Below are 14,768 nucleotides of genomic sequence, written 5' to 3' on the forward strand. Positions count from 1 at the left end.
AATAAAAATGCGAAGAATTCTCTTACCTTGATGGCTTACTTTTCAGAGGGGCTGAGCATTCAACCCCCTCCCCCTCTCACTTTTGGACTTCAGAGAGGGCTGTAAGTGATCAGCAATTCTGAAAAATAAGAAATCAGGCCATTATTTTAAATGTCATTTTTAAATGGCTGATGCAATTCACCACCATTCTGGTGAAGCAATTCTTTTCTGGCCAGAGAACCCTTACTGAAAGCTGACGTGGAAAGGACACTTTAAAAGGATTTGGGGAGGATAAAGGGCAGGGTAAAATCATTAAGATGGAAAGTGAGATTCCATTCATACTGCCCTCTCTCACCGTACAGCATCAGTCTTCTTAAGCAACATTGGTTGCTTTCAACAAACAAAATATGACCAACCATTTTTACCGGTAGCATCAAAGAAACAACACCACAGCAATTTTATAATAATTAACTTATGATGAATCCACAGAGGTATAATTTCTGTTTAGTCTTATCACCTGCACATAAAACAAACAGGTCAATAAGTGCAAGGTGTTGTCACCATCAATATTATTGGAGCAAATATTGTATGTGATCGGAAGGATGACCAGTTCTGTAGATGATCTGAATTACAGTCATTATCTTAGCATTACTTTAGATAGAGGTCATAGACTATTCAATAGGTGTATTTACCTGTGTGTATTATCTGAAAGCTCTGCACTCGCTGAATAGCCAGGAGGAGGAGGAGGAATTATTTAGCAAAGTAAAAAGGACATATAATAAAAGGAATAGGATGCAAATTAGAAAAAGGAAAGTTTGGGCTGAATATCAGGAAAAGCTTCATATTAGTATCTACTAAATCCATTAGCTTCTCGGGGCGGGGGAGTGTGCCATGGGACGTGGAGGAAGCACCAATACTGGAGTATTTTAAACTGGACAAAACATTAGGTAAATGTGCAATAAAGAACAATCCTACACTATCAGGGAACTGAACAAGTTGATTGAATAGATTATTAGATTGTACGTAACAATGTAGGTTAATAAGACAGTAGTAGCATTTTCCAGGCCTGAATGCCACATAGTTACTGTGCCAGGTACACCTACAGTTACACAGTTTAGGACAGCCCCATTAGGGTTTTCTGAAGCTCCTGATTGTCTCACTGATCTCCACTCTCATCCTCAGAGTCTCAGCTTGTCTGCTGACTATATCTGCAGCCATAATACACGGTGGCATACCTCTTGGATGCACAGGTCACCATCTGGCCTGTGTTAGAATTGGTCTACCTTTTGCTATACCAAAGGCCAAGTTAACAACCTTCCAGGATCCCAGAAGCCACAACAAATATGCATTTACATACAGCTTAAAATACAAAATAGATGTGTGCAAACTTCACCTTGGCTCTTCCTTGTATTTTCTTTGATGGAGCAATTGCTCCATGGCGAGGAAATTCTTGTGCTTGTGTTTGTCAGCAATAAAACGACTGGTGCTCCCAGGTGGTATTGCCATACAAATACTAAACAATAATAATACATTCAAGATAGAGTCTCCTCTCTATACCACCAACAGGACACTGAACAACAAGGCAGAACGTTCCACCACGGTGCTCTTGCTGCGGTAGCATGGCCTGACACCAGGACACGAAGGCCCAGATTTTGCAAGGTATGTAGGTGTTGCATGGCTCGGCATTGCAAGGCCAAAGTGACCTAGGTGGCGAACGCCCATTTTCGAAAGTGGCTTAGGCACATAGGAGCCAAAGTCCCATTGAAAATTTAAAAATCTGGGCCATAATACCTGGACACTAGCCAAAGCTGATTGAAATCTATGCCAGGACACTTAGTACCTAGAACTGATTAACACCACACCTAATCAGAGCAATGAATTCAATTTTACTGCACACGATAAGGGATGCAGGAGACGATTTATGTTATTTTTGTGATATTATTTATATTACCCCTTATATACAGTGAAAACCTCCGTTAGTGAGCTTGGCTTTGCCCCACCTGTTATAAACAGACTTTCACTAGGGCAGGAGATGGCAGTTTATTAAAATGTGTGAACAACACGCAGAGTATCTTTACTGGAAAGTTAGCTCAAGTGATCTACACTTGATTTCTCCAAAGTTTGCCTCGCTTGAGTGAGAGCAGGGACATGGCAGAATAATACTTTAATTGCTTTAATGCCCTGTATCCACACTGCCACTCTACTCACTTATACTGTCTGCTGTGGGCGCATCCCATCGTTCTTAGCATTGCAGTAAGCTGAGCCATGCTAAGAATTTTTTTGCAGTGTATTGTGGGAGCCTGTGAACAGGGGGAAGATGAAGGGCGTAAGATGCAGTGGCAGGCATTTCAGCAGTGGCTCGACATCATGGGAAAGAGGTGGTATGCTTTGTTAAGAAGAGCACATAAGCTGCATGCAGAGCTGGAGGAGGGTGGCCACTGATGCAGTTTTTAGTGGGTGATGAAGCCCCCCTTATCATGTCTGGCCATAACACTTCCAAAGCAGGTTACTATTGCTATCTGGAATCTGGCCACCCCAGATTGTTATGGATCAGTTTGGTTTTGGCAAGTCAATTGTTGGTTCTGTGACGGGGGAGGTTTGCTGTACAATTAGGACTTTGTTTCACCTGTGGGCAGTGAAGATGACGTCCAGGCTAGATGGATGGAATAGGAAGAGAGCAAGAAAATATGAGTATGGGGAATTGTGGGAAGGCATTGGAGGACTGGCAGCACTCCAGTGACACTAGCCTGCATTCACATTACTGAGTGGTCGTGTTAGCAGGCCAATTGTGCCAACCAACTTGAGTGAATAGCGCCACCGCACTTGAGTGTGGGGTTTGTGTGTGTGGATGGGCGTTGCGTTAACAGGAAGATTTGCATTATAACATGAGTTAACTTTGCAGTAAAAACTGGCCCCAACAGCTCTTTATGTGAATGCTTTGCTCTGTTAAGAGAGGCTTTTGCCACCTTTAGTATCACAGCAAATGAAACAACCTCAAAACACCTTCTCACAGTTGGTACAAAAATCGGCTGCACTGACTTGTTTTGGAGCTGGTTGAGTAGATAACCTGACACAGCGGGAGAGGGCTGAAAAGCACATTTTTTCACCAGAATGTATGGCAGCTTTGTGACAAAATAAACAAATAAGCATATTATTTATCAAGAACCCCTGGCAAAGTGTTTGGGGTCATGCCCACACAGGTAAAATACAATGCTAATAAACAATCATAATTAAACCACCAAACAATACATGAATAGAGTCATAGGGTGAGATTGTGTACTGCGTCTTGGGGAAGGGTTGAAGCAAAGATGACCTTTGTGCCTTTGGGGCCCTGAGCTGGTCAGACATCAAAACAACCCAGAGTAATTTAGGAAGCCACAGGAGCTACTGTAATTTGTCACCCTACTTGGGCAGCCGGTGGGCAGCTCCACACTCTGGAGATGTGCAGAATGGCCACAGTGGCATGTGCTATAGCCCCTCCCCTATCCAATATGCCCCTTTCTCCCCACTGGGCATGGCCCCTGTGCCAGGACTTGTGAGGCTTTTATGACCCCTATATACCATGGCAGCAGCGTACAGGGGCTATAGTGGAAGAAAGAATCACTCTCATAGACTTAAGGCCAGAAGGGATCCCTTATGATCATCTAGTGTGACAGGCCATAGAATTATACCCATTAGTTCCTGCACTGAGCCCAACCGTGGCTGAACTAAAGCCTATCTTTTAGAATGACATCCAGTTTTGATTAAAGACGCTAGGCGGGAAAGAGTTGACTACATTTCTTGGCACGGTATGGTTAATTCTCCTCCCCACTGAAAGACAAAGTGACATTATTAAACAAATGATTTCAGTGGGTGTTAGGGGCCTAGGAGATTTTGAAAATCCCACAAGGTGCCTATCTATATCTTTATGCACCTAATTACCTTTAAAAATAGGCTCCTAAGTCAATAGCTGATGCTAGGAGAGAGAAGACAGAGCAAAGAAAAAATAATCAACATGGAGCTGAATTTGGGGAAGAGGAGAAGAACCAAACTTACACCACCCTTAGACTGTTTTGTTGAATGTGTGTAATTTTTATTGATCATTGATGGTCCTGGGGTGGAAACTAGAAAGTGAGCTATAAGAAATGCCACAGTCATTTAACATTCAGTTGGGAAGAGTGAACGAAAGAATTCATAATCAGTAGACACACATTTTTTCTTCAAGCTTTTAACAGAGAATTAGGAACAATGGAGGTTGGGTTTTTTTAAAGAAACTGTCAGTGCTAGAAAGCATTGCCCCAAAGCTGGCGAGGTTGGTGGTTTCTATTCAAACCCAAACCCTAATGTTTAACTCATTGAGAAGCACAGTATGCATCAATGGTTTTCAAAGCTTACACTGGCAAAGAAATGACACAAGAAGAATTTTTCCCCCCTCTTAAAGCAGCCTTATAATTATAAATTAATCCCTAAAGATATTACGGCGACTTCGATGAGTTAATGAGTATTGTATAACTGCCTGCTTCTCTTAATTGTCCAAAGGCCAGTTGATCCTGGAGTGCATAAAACCTTGACGAATGCAAGTAGGAAGCACAGCGGAGAGAGAAAGTGTGAGCGTGAGAGAGAAGGAACTAGATGCTGTGTTTAACCATGAAGATGCCAAAAAAGTTTTTCTGTCTCTTTCGTTTCTTTGTGCTCTTAACTGGCTTCTCTATTATTTGCATGGGAGCCTTTTGCATTTCCACAGGCTCCCTTTTGTGCAGATGTGGGAATAATCTGCTCGTTGCTTATTCTCTGCTACCTTTGGGGTTCTTGCTCCTTGCGACTGGGATCTTCTGGAGCATGTGCCATGAAGTCAGAAAAAAAACCAACCTGTTCTATATTTTCCAGAGAAATCCCAGCCATAGAGAAATGCACATCAACACCATAGACAGGTATGTACTGCAATGTATGCATGGGCAAACTGGGTGTTGCATTTTGTAAATGTATCCTCAAGAGAAATAAATGACATAGCATTATATCAAAGAAAAGTAACCTGTAGCTAGTATAAGACTTTTTATTCTATTTGTATGGGCATAGAATGGGAGCCTGAACATTTCATATGCAGTGGATTGCAGTTAGGACAGTAACAGCAGCAGTTTAGGTGATATATCCTGTACATTGATTGTATTCCTGAAAAACTATTCTTAGTGATTACACACACTGGGACAAATTCCTGGGGAAAGCAGGCACAACTCCACTGGCTTCAGTGGAACTACCCCAGGAGCGCAGCAGGCCCAGTTGTATCACCGTAATAGACAACAACAGCGCCTGTGCCAGTGTTTTGGTATTGCTCCTCAGCACAGTCTTCCAGGGAGGCCAAAGCACTGGAATGATTCACAATTTCCTATATGGTCTATGCTTGAGGTTTCTGTGTAAATATCCCTGCTATTTCTGAGTGAAGTCTGATGCTTTCCGATAGGCAGTTTCTTAAACTGGTTGGCCCTAGGCCTGGCAAAGTTTGTAACAGAGTCTTTGGATACAAATGACTCTTGCTGTCTGTTGTGGTAACACCACCATAAACACTGACAATATGTGCTGTAACAGCTCTATAAATACATCGCATCACAAACCCTGGTTAGATAACCAAGATAATATGGATAGCACTTAAAAATTTGTGGAGAGCGGAAAATAATCACCATGCAATCAGCTTGGCAGGAAATATACTCCCTTTTTCAATCCGAGTGCCCTTTACGGAAGCTGCTGCACTATAGACACTTGGTGGGTGATATTTGCATGACAGTCAGGAAACCTTGTCAATTAAATTCACTTTTGAGGCTGAGGCTGATATTTAAAATTATTTTAATGGCACACTTTAGAGAAAGTCACAGGATGCTAGATCAGCAAATCTGTTTCATATGTGTTCAGCTGATCTAGTCCTTCTTAGCCAGATTTCATTTCTTCAGTTTATATTTTAAATCTCAGATAAACTGTGACAAGGTGACAAAAGCACACATATCTAACCAGGCCCAGCTCATATAAATCTCTTCTAACTCGTGAATCTTTTCGGTGTGATTATTTTTCAGGCCTGATTTCTACCCTCCGTGCTATGAAGATAGCATTGATCCGGGAAAGCAGACTTTCCCAATACCACTCTCCCTTTCAGCAAGAGAGGAAGAGCTCTACAACATCCCTCCGCCGCTGTACACTGAAAGCAGCATGGAATTCATAGATGAAACTAGCCTTCAGGAGGAACAACCACCATCGTACGAAATGTCTGTGCAGCAGCAGCCAACAGCTGAGCATGACTCGAGTACAGAAGGAGTCTCAGGTGCTTGTCATGCACCCGGGCCAGGAGTCAGTTGCTAATAATATGAACTGTGAAGGGACTTTAGAAGGACCAAAGCACGCCAGTTATTCCGAGACAAAGTCAGTGGATAAGACACTGAATGTGCAAAGTGGTGCTGGAAAAGACATGGGCCAGTGCTATATAATACTACTGTATTATACTACAGGGTGCAACAGTTGCCTGGGGACAGCATTGACCACAATCCATTCATGTGGCATTAGAGAGGTTATTTAAGGAGGTTCCCAGTATTTTAAAACAAGAACAGCATTCTCTGGCCTTTAAAGAGTTTGCTAATGATATTAAGTATAGCTCATAATTGTTGGCTCAAGCCAACATCAGAGCAGCTTGTTTTCACGTTTCAATATTTCACTATGCTCACACAAAAAAGCCAGTACCAAATACATTCATTGTGCTCTGTTCAATGTCTCTAGATGATCTGTTTATGAAAGATTTTTTCATACCAAATATCCAACTGGCTAATTTCCTTTTCATAGCCAGTATTTCATTTTGTGCTCACATCAGCCCATCAAGATGTTGAGTGAAAACGCTCTTGAGATATAAATGACTGTACTGTACCTTGATACGCTGGCTACCAGTGTATAGAAGCCATTATTTTTTACACTGGAAGGAAAATGTTAGTGCTGCTACTTAATGTTCCTCTATTTATTAATTTAAATCTTTCTCGCATCTCATCTTTTGGTGCAAGTTCCCATCTGTTTTTCCATTCATATTTGCTGACCTGGAAGATTATTAATTCATAAGCTAATAGTTGGGTATTTTTCTACCATGAGTATTTGGAGATAACTGCTTTACTTTGTGTTAATAGCTGATACTTTAATATTGCATTGAATTCATCTGTTTATTTCAATAAATTTTTTCAAACCAAGTCTGAACTAGAAATGAGGTTTCCATACTTCCAGAGGGATATACAACACCCAAGCTGAGCTCAGTCATTGCTGCACACTAATGAGAAGACCCCAGTTTCATAGCACAGCTCCTGAAAGAATAATACAGATTGTTTGCAGAAAAAAGCCTTCTGTGAGCCATTTCTTTAGGCATTGTCTTCATAGCTATAAGGTTAGCTGCTTCCATTGCACTGTTCACAAACTCTGTGCCAAAGAAGTAAGGCTCTATTTGGGCCTGATCCTGCATCACTGAGTTCAACTAGAGTTTTGCCCTTTATGACGACAACATGAACAGGATGAGATGCTTTATCAATCTTTCTTTACGCTCACGTATCAGAAGAGGCAAGAGTAGGCTGGCTACAAATCATTGTAGAAACTGAAAACATGGAGAAAATCAACTGCAAAATAAATCAGTTCTTCCTCCTCGAGGATTATTTTCTGATTTGAAATATAGCCTTTCCCCTGATGGGAGAAGAAGGGAAATAGAGGATGTGATTGAGAAGAATGACAAAGAAATGGGAGGTGAGACATGTTTTCCTTGGGGAGTCGAAGTAGTAGGGAGGGGTAGATGGTGTGCCCAGAAAAAGGGGAGAGGAGAACATAAGGTTAAAAATGGAAATAATTATACAGGAAATGACACATTAAAAGAGGTAGAGTTAAAGGACAGAAAAAAAGGAAAAACAATGGAGAGAAAGAGACTAAACACATTCAAAAGAAAACAATGACAGGATAAATACTATAATTGGAAAGATGGAGAAAGACAAACAGGATCTATGTAAAAAGATTTTTTAAATGATTAAAAAGCTGCACATTCTAAAGTGGGGGAGAATAAAAACCAGGAGAAATGGGAACCTTTACATGTTATTTCAAAAGCAGTTAAAGAGAGGGTTTCCTCTGAGAAGTGATCGTGGTAAATGATACCTTTTTACTCAAGAGACCTGCTTCCTGAATGTATTCAGAATCGGAACAGCTGGCTTTAGTGACAAAGGTATGTTTTTACTGCATTTTAGTCATGTTCATGCTGCAGGACGCTGACAACAATGGGGTTGTATATGTGTTGCTGAGGGAAGACATTCATTAAATGTGAGGCAAGATTCAAGCTTGATTCTCAGCCCTAGGTTGAGCATGCAGGGCTGGCAGTTAGAACAACTACCGGAGTAAAATCCTGGTTCCGTTGAAGTCAACAGCAGTATTGCTATTGACTTCAACGGGTCAGGATTTGATATCCCCCCCTCCTTTTTTTTTTCTTTTTTTTTTTTTACTTTTGAATTGAGCACATTTTATCTGGAAATCAGTGAAAAACAGACATGGAAGCCCAGAATGCCATTTTCAGTGTGACTTTTCAGAATGGCACACTTTAATTCAATTATTGACTCACTTCTGCTGTAGCTCATGAAGAATTGCACCATTTTTATGCACAGAGTCCCCCCCCACACACACACTGGAACATAAAGTGGCTGGTTAGAATGCTGGAAGGTACATATTTATGGATATGTTCCTGGTTCAAAGTGCCCTGCTAACACAGGCCTGACTTCTAAGTTCTCCTTTATCTGAATACAGCACTAACCCCTTTATCTAGGACAGTGCTTTTCAACTTTTTTTTTTCATTTGCAAACCCATAAAAAAATTTCAGAAGGAGGTGCGGACCCCTTTGGAAATCTTAGACATAGTCTGTGGACCCCCAGGGTCTGCAGATTACAGGTTGAAAACCACTGATCTAGTGTTTGATAGGCAGATGAAACTCCATGTAAACAAGGCTTCAGATAAACAGTGGCTTCTTTGAGAGCGCCAAACTTGGGGTCCACCGTCCCACGGGGTAGGGAGGACGTGCCAGCTGGCCACCAGTTCTGACTGACCCACAGAGCAGACTGGTAATGAGGCAGAGGACACCTTCCTTGCATCTGCTTTATGGCCCTGTTTCTTGGGCAGTTTTGGGCAAGAACTAAGATTCTGAATTCTTCCCTAACATTTCAGGGGAAATCCAAAAAGGGCTTAAGAATATTACCAGCCTTTCTGTGGCCGCACCAACCTCAATACATTGCAAGTATTGCGTGCAGGGGACTGGACTAGAAAAAAGCAACAACCATGATTAAAGGTCTAGAAAACATGATCTCTGAGGGAAGACTGAAAAAAATGGGTTTGTTTAGTCTGGAGAAAAGACAGAGGGGACAAGATAATTTTCAAGTACTAAAAGGTTGTTACAAGGAGGAGGGAGAAAAATTGTTCTTCTTAACCTCTGAGGATAGGATAAGAAACAATGGGCTTAAAGTGCAGCAAGGGAGGTTTAGGCTGGACATTAGGAAATGTCAGGGTGGTTAAGCACTGGAATAAATTGCCTAGGGAGGTTGTGGAATCTCCATCACTGGGAATTTTTAAGAGCAGTTAGACAAACACCTGTCAGAGATGGTCTAGATAATACTTAGTCCTGCCATAAGTGCAGGGGACTGCACTAGATGACTTCTTGAGGTCCCTTCCAGTCCTGTGATTCTATTGTAGGCTATTAAGGGCTCCAGACCCTTTCAAGGATAAGTGGACTGCTCACTGCGTCTTCAAACAGCAACAGGGGTTAAGGTGTGGAGGGAAGGAGGGCTAACCGGGATGTAAGACAAGTTCAGGTTAAGAGGGACTATTTTGCTCGACTCAATCTGTCTTTCATGTATATACTTTCACTGCTTAGTTAGAAGCTGAATGGAAATGATGTGGGTGACTGCATGAGTGAATAAATGTCAACAATCCTTTTAAAAGCAGAAAGGTTTTAAATGGCTGAATTAATTTTGCTCAAACTTTCCAAAACAAATTCACCTTTGGCATGACCAGCCATGAGAAGTTTTGGATTAAAAGGGATTTTCTTTATTTGTAAAGATATGAAGAATTCAAAACAAGGGTTCAAGGAATAGGACTTTTCTGCCCTAGCCTCCTGAACAATAATGCAATAATGCTATTCCCATCCTATCACTATCCTCAGTGCTGAGATGCGTAGTTCCTAGGCGTGAGGCCAAGCATTTTTCTTTGATGGTAATTTATTCATGCTGAAAGGGAAATTTTTTTACATTTCAGTGCTGTGCATTGGACATATGGGGCCAGCTCCTCAGGTATGGCTGAAGAATAAAAGTTGGGGGAATTGGTGGGGTATTCCTCACCTCTGCACCCTCAAGCCTAGGACTGCTCCATGCAGGGCTGGTCTGCCACTACCGTGTTAGCACTGAGTATTCTTTAAAATGAAACATCTTTGCCAGGTTTTGTGCCTTATGTACATTGTTAAATATTTTATACCATAAGCCACCGGTTCATGATTTAAAAAAAAAAAAAAGGTTTAAGCCTGTTATTTATCTTCAGTAAGTGAAGGGAGGTTACTAATGTGTGATGTTAACAAACGGATGGCACTTAAAAAATATAATTATACACAGTTTGATATAATTGAACAGAATGACAAGTTTTTGCTAGTTGGTCTTTTCCCTGCTATTGCACACAAGTTAATAGTTCTTGTTCTCTCTACCCTTCCATGTTTTTACTCCTTTCTGTCTTTCTTCTTCCATCTCCCACACTACTTTTGCATAGTCTACTTGCTACCTCTTTTAATTTCCACTTCTTTTTGTCCCTTCCTCGTCTATCTTCCCTTCCTTGAACCTTTCCCTCTCTCTTTCCAGCTGGGTCCACAAACTCATTTCTTCCCCAAGTCTCCCCCATTCCTTTTCCTCTGGCCTCCATCTCTTTGTTTCTGGGACCCCATCCCTCTGTCCTGGTCACCCCTCTGCAAAGACCCCTTGGTACCTTGCTGCCCACTCCCCCTTATTCTCTAGGAGTTTCTCTTCCAAAATAGCTCTCTCCCCCTCTCCCCCAGCCTTTTCAACCTTGCAGGCTGGGAGTGTGCTCTTAAACTACATGCTGTTTGTATGACAAACCCAACTGTTCGGGAAACAGAAAGAATGTCCAAATAGATACTAGTACAGTTATTTCAAAACTGCCTTGACAGTGTAGAGGCTGCAACCCATGGACCAGCCCAACCACTTAACCCAACAGTAGGAGTAAAGGGGGGACAGGACTTTTTCTCATCAAGCCCCTCACTCTAGCAGCCCTGCAAAGAGTAACACTATCCTTGTAAGAGGTGGTGGACATGTTGCCATTTCCCCAGACATTAGCTTCTAACCATTAAGCTCTCAACTATTTTCAAGTAAAACATCTCTGTACATTAAGTGCATGATTAATGAGACTGTGGTCACAGTCCTTCCTTGAACAAATCAGATACAGAGATATACACATCGTGAGTCAGCCTTACAAAGTTTTACTCATCATCTTGCACATGACAAGTAATTTTTTGGGTGGACAATATCAATCGTATTAATAATCAGTTTTATTGTTATCATCAATCAGTATTACAAAGGACTAGGGAGTAGGTTTTGTGTTGAGGATGGTAACAGTTTTACAACAGTTTTGCAAGATAACTTTTCAAAATCATACACAGAGATCATCTTATTCTCAAGTGCATTACCCCAGTTTTACATCTGTGCAACTCCATTACTAATATAACATAATGCAAAATTAGACCCAGTATTTACCTTTAGAGAACTTTCCAATTCTGCTTCATTTTTTCCTGAATCCTGACTGCCACCTACTGCGGCTAATGCTATCATGCCTTTCCTAGAACAGAGAAGTCTGGTGGAGTATTTACTGGATATGGTCAGTGGCAGTTTAGTAAGGCTTTCCCGTCTCTTTTATAGTGGGTGGGTACAGTACATCATGTTTTCAGCAATCCCAGTCTCCAGAGGCTAAGACAATGGGAAACCTAAATTGGTTTTCAAACTCACCTCTGCCAGGTGATCAGGTCAAAGATTATTTAATCATCTGAGGTCTTATAACAATAAGAACTTTTCAAATTCTTGGTTGGCCCATTTTCAGTAGGATTTGCCAACATATGACGAGCTGAGTGGTTCAGCATTTTGAAGGGAAATTTCTCTCACAGTCTAGGCCAAATCTGCACAAGTCTGAATGATCTAAACCAACAGTGGAGGAGTTTGCCCTATATGAAGCACTGTAGATTAGGTCTAGATAAACATGCCCTCTTTAAAGAAGAGTACATTTAAATTTGGACACCCGAATTGTGGTGAAGATGCAGGGACCTTCTGATGCCTTCCACAATCCTTTATAAAATGAATTCAAGCCATGGAATCTCTTGATTTATACAAATATTAAATAATACTGTAGTAAAATATTGTGTGAAAACATCAGTGTCTTATTTATTTAGAATGAATTAAGTAGATAATGTAATTCTATTAAAGGCAGCTTTATTTGAATGGATGAAAGCACAGTGTGTTTTGTCAACAATTAGGTATTAAGACAGAAATATAGCAATCCCACTTTACTAGATAACAAATGTCATAGCAATTTTTGACAGAAGTGTCAAAAGAAAACAAAGCAATTTCCTGCACTGCAATATTATCTAAATTGCACTGAAATCTTGATGGGTTGCAATATGAATTGTACATGCTGCAAAGTCTCAAATTGCACAAAGCCAACTCAACAAATGATATGACAAGTGACCACACGCTGTTCCCAAGGAAGCAAAACATTCAAACAAGTCACATGCACAAAGTGTTTGTGTTCTTGTTCAGTACAAAGCAATGAACCATAACTAGAGCTGCAGCAGCATTTCACAAGCAAAAAAACCACAAGTGTACATATGCTTCTCTCATTCTTGTCAAGTCCCTTCTCCTCCCCAGCTCTTTATCCTATGAACTCTACTTTAAAGAATCTAATAGACTCTGAGCTTAACTAGTGAATCAGCCAAGTATTTCATTTAATTCATTCTCTCTTCCGTATTACAGCCATTCCTGATAAGTGGAACATAGGTATGTATGTGAAGAGATAGATTTTAAAATCTATGATAACACATTTATGGAAAATATGCTGAACTTGCAACAGTACCCTCCAAGCCCAGTAAGCACCAGCAGGACATGCTTATGAACATGAGGGATATTGCAAAAGGCAACTGATGCCCCCGTGACTAAAACATTAATCATATTTTGGCTTCAATAAAAATAATTACCCTCCTTTAAAAAAAAGGAAGAGTCAATTTCAGGGAAACCTAGAGAGAGACATGAGTCACACTGTTACACTTCTAAACCAAAAAAAAGGAAGCACTGGCATCTTTCATTGGGAGTCTTTCATTTCATTCATCTTTCATTTCATTCATTTTCAAATGTGTGCACAGTTCTACTGCTGGTGTGGATCTGCAAGCTGGCTAAGGGTGCAGATGAGAAAGGAACAAACGGAGTATGCAAATGCACCCTTCGCAAAGACTAGTATACTGCCCCGTACCTCAGACATGCTGATGATTTCTTCCTAAACCAACAAGAAGCTGACAAGAACCATAAACTGTATTCAACAAAAAACATGGTTGCATTGTAGACCATTTCCCCCTTCTTCCCAAGTCCAAAATTCTTCTTACTTTATCATAACACTCGAAGGGGAAAGAAAATACAAAGGTCAGCTCTTCCTGTCATACTGGCATTTTGCAATGTTCAAGGGTTAAGGGCTTTTTCTTTGGTTATTTTTATTTATTTTTTTGGACAAAAAGATATTGTTGCTCTAACACAGAAGTCAGTACACTGTTGTCTCTGGCAATTAATGCAACTGAATTTGATCAATATTAAACTGAATTTTTCTTCCCACCCCCACCCCCAAAAAACTTTTAAAGCCATACAAGGCACAAACAGATAACGTGGTTTAGCAAGGTCATCTCTCTTCCTTGCCCTCTCTCTTTTGGCCCTGGGTTAATGATCCTTTGTAGATTCAGGTGATGACAGTGGGTCCCTTCCGCCCTGTCCTCTCATGGATCTGAGATATTTTCAGTGCAATGGCTATGAGAGGACTCAGCACAGCCTAGAAGAAAAAGAATACAGTGAGCTATGTTAAGAAGAAAAGTCAATGAACACTTTTTAAAAATCTGTTATTGATTTTTCCCTTGTTCAACACAGTATTAACTAATAATATGAAACGTTATACTGGGTCTAAAGTAGCTAAGCTATGCAGAATGCGCAAACCCCAGATGTTGTAACGATAACCTCACCACACACCAAGAGTAATGGAGATCTCTGTGTGAAATATGCAATATAAAACCATGTGGAAGTCTCAAACCTGGAATTATTTATGAAGCTGAGTTGAAACTATAACCAAATGGTATTTTCATACACTGCATTGTTAACCTGAAGAAGTCAATGACACAGATACTGAGGCAGGTATCTTAGTAGGAGTCATAAAAATATTTATATGACTAAAACATTATCACTTGCACTTGTACTGCATAGGTCAAAGAGGTATTTCCCTTGCAGTTTCAGTTTATAGATCTCTATTTACAACTTTAACAACCTTACAGTTTGTGTCTAAGTGGGAGTGTTTTTTTGTCCAGATGCCTAAACAAAACGAATAAAATGAAAACCTTATCAGGTAAGAGTGATGAAATAACATCTCTGTTTATGCTGCCACTAATTTCAACAGAGTTTATGGCCATAGTCATTTATTCAGAAACTTGGCCAGTGATCAGTGGGATATTACTATTCCTTTCCTATCTGTGGATCCACTTC

The 14,768-nt window shown here is 40.6% G+C and overlaps 2 protein-coding genes across 2 annotated transcripts in view; one reads left to right on the plus strand and one right to left on the minus strand.

Moving 5' to 3' along the window:
• Window positions 1–7,021, plus strand: part of TMEM252 (transmembrane protein 252) — a 69,609-nt gene extending 62,588 nt beyond the window's left edge. The window contains exons 2-4 of the mRNA XM_074953284.1: window positions 1,546–1,638; window positions 4,498–4,889; window positions 6,021–7,021. Of these exons, the coding sequence (XP_074809385.1) occupies window positions 4,591–4,889; window positions 6,021–6,303 (582 nt within the window). The 5' untranslated portion in view covers window positions 1,546–1,638; window positions 4,498–4,590 and the 3' untranslated portion in view covers window positions 6,304–7,021. The remainder of the gene's footprint in view (window positions 1–1,545; window positions 1,639–4,497; window positions 4,890–6,020) is intronic.
• A 4,542-nt stretch (window positions 7,022–11,563) lies between these two features.
• Window positions 11,564–14,768, minus strand: part of PGM5 (phosphoglucomutase 5) — a 108,906-nt gene continuing 105,701 nt past the window's right edge. The window contains exon 11 of the mRNA XM_074953286.1: window positions 11,564–14,067. Within this exon, the coding sequence (XP_074809387.1) occupies window positions 13,978–14,067 (90 nt within the window). The 3' untranslated portion in view covers window positions 11,564–13,977. The remainder of the gene's footprint in view (window positions 14,068–14,768) is intronic.

The sequence above is a fragment of the Natator depressus genome, chromosome 5, assembly GCF_965152275.1.
Source record: "Natator depressus isolate rNatDep1 chromosome 5, rNatDep2.hap1, whole genome shotgun sequence".
Classification (NCBI taxonomy): Eukaryota; Metazoa; Chordata; order Testudines; family Cheloniidae; genus Natator; species Natator depressus.